At 35.7% G+C, this 2,737-nt stretch overlaps 1 protein-coding gene across 1 annotated transcript in view; it reads right to left on the bottom strand.

The window, feature by feature from the left end:
- Positions 1-1,096: 1,096 nt before the first annotated feature.
- The window catches only part of LOC106878644 (DNA polymerase zeta catalytic subunit), a 91,957-nt gene continuing 90,316 nt past the window's right edge, over positions 1,097-2,737 (bottom strand). The window contains exon 6 of the mRNA XM_014927923.2: positions 1,097-1,261. Within this exon, the coding sequence (XP_014783409.1) occupies positions 1,112-1,261 (150 nt within the window). The 3' untranslated portion in view covers positions 1,097-1,111. The remainder of the gene's footprint in view (positions 1,262-2,737) is intronic.

The raw sequence follows: 2,737 nt of genomic DNA, 5'->3' as shown, positions 1-2,737 counted from the left end.
AAAAAAAAAAAAAAAAAAAAAAAAAAAAAAAAAACACATTACGAACAAACTATAATGTAATCATAAACAAATACAATCATATTCCCAAAGGAGTTGATACTTATTTTTCAGTTTTCCCATTAATGTTTATTATTATTATTATTAAGGTGATGAGCTAGCAGAATTGTTAGCATGCTGAGCAAAATGCTTAGTGGTATTTCATGTCTTCTGAGTTCAAATTCCACTGTCTACTTTGCCTTTCATTATTTTGGGGTCAGTGTCACTGAATTTGCCCCACCCATATAGCAGAAACGATAATCATTATTATTATTAAGGCAGTGAGCTGGCAGAATCGTTAGCACACTGGGCAAAATGCTTAGCATCATTTCGTCCATCGTTATATCCTGAGTTCAAATACTGCCACAGTTGACTTTGTCTTTAATCCATTTGGGGTTGATAAAATACCAGTTGAACACTGGGGTTGATGTAATCAATTAGCTCCCTCTCACTAAAATTGCTGGCCTTGTGCCAAAATTTGAAACCATTAGTATTATTATAGTTGTTCCAGTAGTCTTATTGATATAGCATATATACACTGCACAGCTGAGTTCTGTTGCCTAAATATTTTTCAATGATGCCAGCACTGGACTGGGATATATCTGCAACAGGACTTTACAACTGGATGTTACTGCTGCTCCCAACTCTCACTCGTTGTTCAAGCAGGGGAGGGGGCCCATCATCGTTGAATGTCCGTTTTCCATGCTGGCATGGGTTGGACAGTTTAGTTAGAGCTGGCAAGCAGCACCAGATTCCAGTCATGTTATGGCTTGGTTTTTACAGGCTGGATGCTCTTCCTAATGCCAACCACTTTACGTAGTGTACTGGGTGCCTTTTACATGACATCAGCACACATTTTCATAATTTGAGAAAATATTTTATTCTGTGTCTTTGACATGGCTTCAAGGATATTTAAATAACATGAGTACTAACAAATATTAAATATCAAATTACATGGTGCTAAATATTAAATTTAATTATGAAATATTGCACTGAGAGCAATAGTGCATGAAATTGGAGGCATCACAGGTAATTTCCAGTAACAGGTTGTGATGGTGAATGTGTTACTGTGAGTTCAAAAGGTCCTGAAGCTTTCCTGCAATGTAAGTTTATACTCCAAAACCAGAACATGAAGTTTCAGCTTACCTTTAGTTTGGCGCCGCCGAAATTTGACATGGTTAACATTCAGCAAATTCATACCATAAAGATTGTAATCAATAAACATCTGAAAAATAAAATTTATGAACGCTTCTTGAGAGAGAGGCATAAATAAAATCATTATAGACAAGTCATGGGAATAGAAAATTTCTTTATCAATAACAATAATATTGACAGACATGGGTAGCTGTAGCAGGGGGAAAAAGAATTGTTTTCTATCTTTGATGAATGGCTTGGCCTAAAACATCAAAAAGTTCTTTCAATACCTACTTTAAAAAAGCTGAGTAGGTTGATAGTAGAAAGAGCATGGCAGCTGTAAAGGCAACTGACCCAACATGTAACTTACTTATGCAAGAATAGAAAAACTGACGGGAAGATAAAAAATTACATCATCACTATTTTAATGTCTACTTTTCCATGCTTGCATGGGTTGAACAAAGTTCGTTAAGGCAGATTTTCTACAGTCAAATACCATTCCTGTTGCCATAACTGTTTCCAAGTAAGTTAATATTTCCCCATGGCCAGACATGTTTGGAAATGAATGATGTTTATTTACAATAACTACACAATGTCAAAACAACAAAACACACATACACTTCAGTTTCCACATACCAAATTCACTCACAAGGTTTTGGTCAACCCAGAGATATAGTAGAAGACACTTGACCAAGGTGCAATGCAGTGGGACTGAACCCGAAACCATGTGGTTTTGAAGCAAACTTCTTAACCACACAACCACGCCTGTGCTTAAACAATAATTAAAAAATAATACCATAACTGGTATATATGAGGTGTAACTCATTTTTGAATGTTTGTGTATTAGAAAGGTGTGCTGAGGACAGGTGAAAGGTGAGGCATCCAATAGGTGAGAGTTTAGTGCTGAGGCCACTGTTAAGCTATGACCACCAGATCTTTATATTGATGTCAAAGTTTGGGGTTATGATTGTAATTGCACTTTTTAAGATAGTGGAGAAAAGCTTGTTGCCACACAGGCAGATAAAATGATAACTAACATAGAAGTTACAGTTCTGGCCCCTCACTCATTAAATATATGCCACTTCAAAATCTAAATGATTACAGAGCCTTATATTTACAGGGGTTGGACAAAATAATGGAAACACCTAGCATCATAACTTTGAAATATCTATAAAACTGTCAAAAGCTTGTTTATTTTTTGATTTATTATTAGTGATGCTTAATATGTTTAGCTAAAATTGCTGTTTCTTTTCAGATATCATAAGAAAAAGGTAATTAAAATTCATTAAAATGACACATCTATCGGACTTTCAAAGAGGTTAAATTGTTGGTACTTGTACGGCAGGTGCTAACGTAACGAAAACGGCCAAAATGTTTGGTGTATCAAGAAGTACTGTCTCGAAAGAAATGACAGCCTTTGAGAAAGAGGGAAAAACCTCGTAGAAACGAAACTCAGAGAAAGCAAAACTTTCAGATAGGGACCGTCAGACTCTTACACAAATTGTTAGAAAGGATCACAAAAGTACAGTTCCCAAAATTACTGCAGAGCTTAATGACGACCTCAAGA

Source organism: Octopus bimaculoides, chromosome 24 (assembly GCF_001194135.2).
Source record: "Octopus bimaculoides isolate UCB-OBI-ISO-001 chromosome 24, ASM119413v2, whole genome shotgun sequence".
Classification (NCBI taxonomy): Eukaryota; Metazoa; Mollusca; class Cephalopoda; order Octopoda; family Octopodidae; genus Octopus; species Octopus bimaculoides.
Note: the sequence above shows the minus strand (reverse complement) of the source record. Positions and strands in the feature narration are given on the sequence as shown.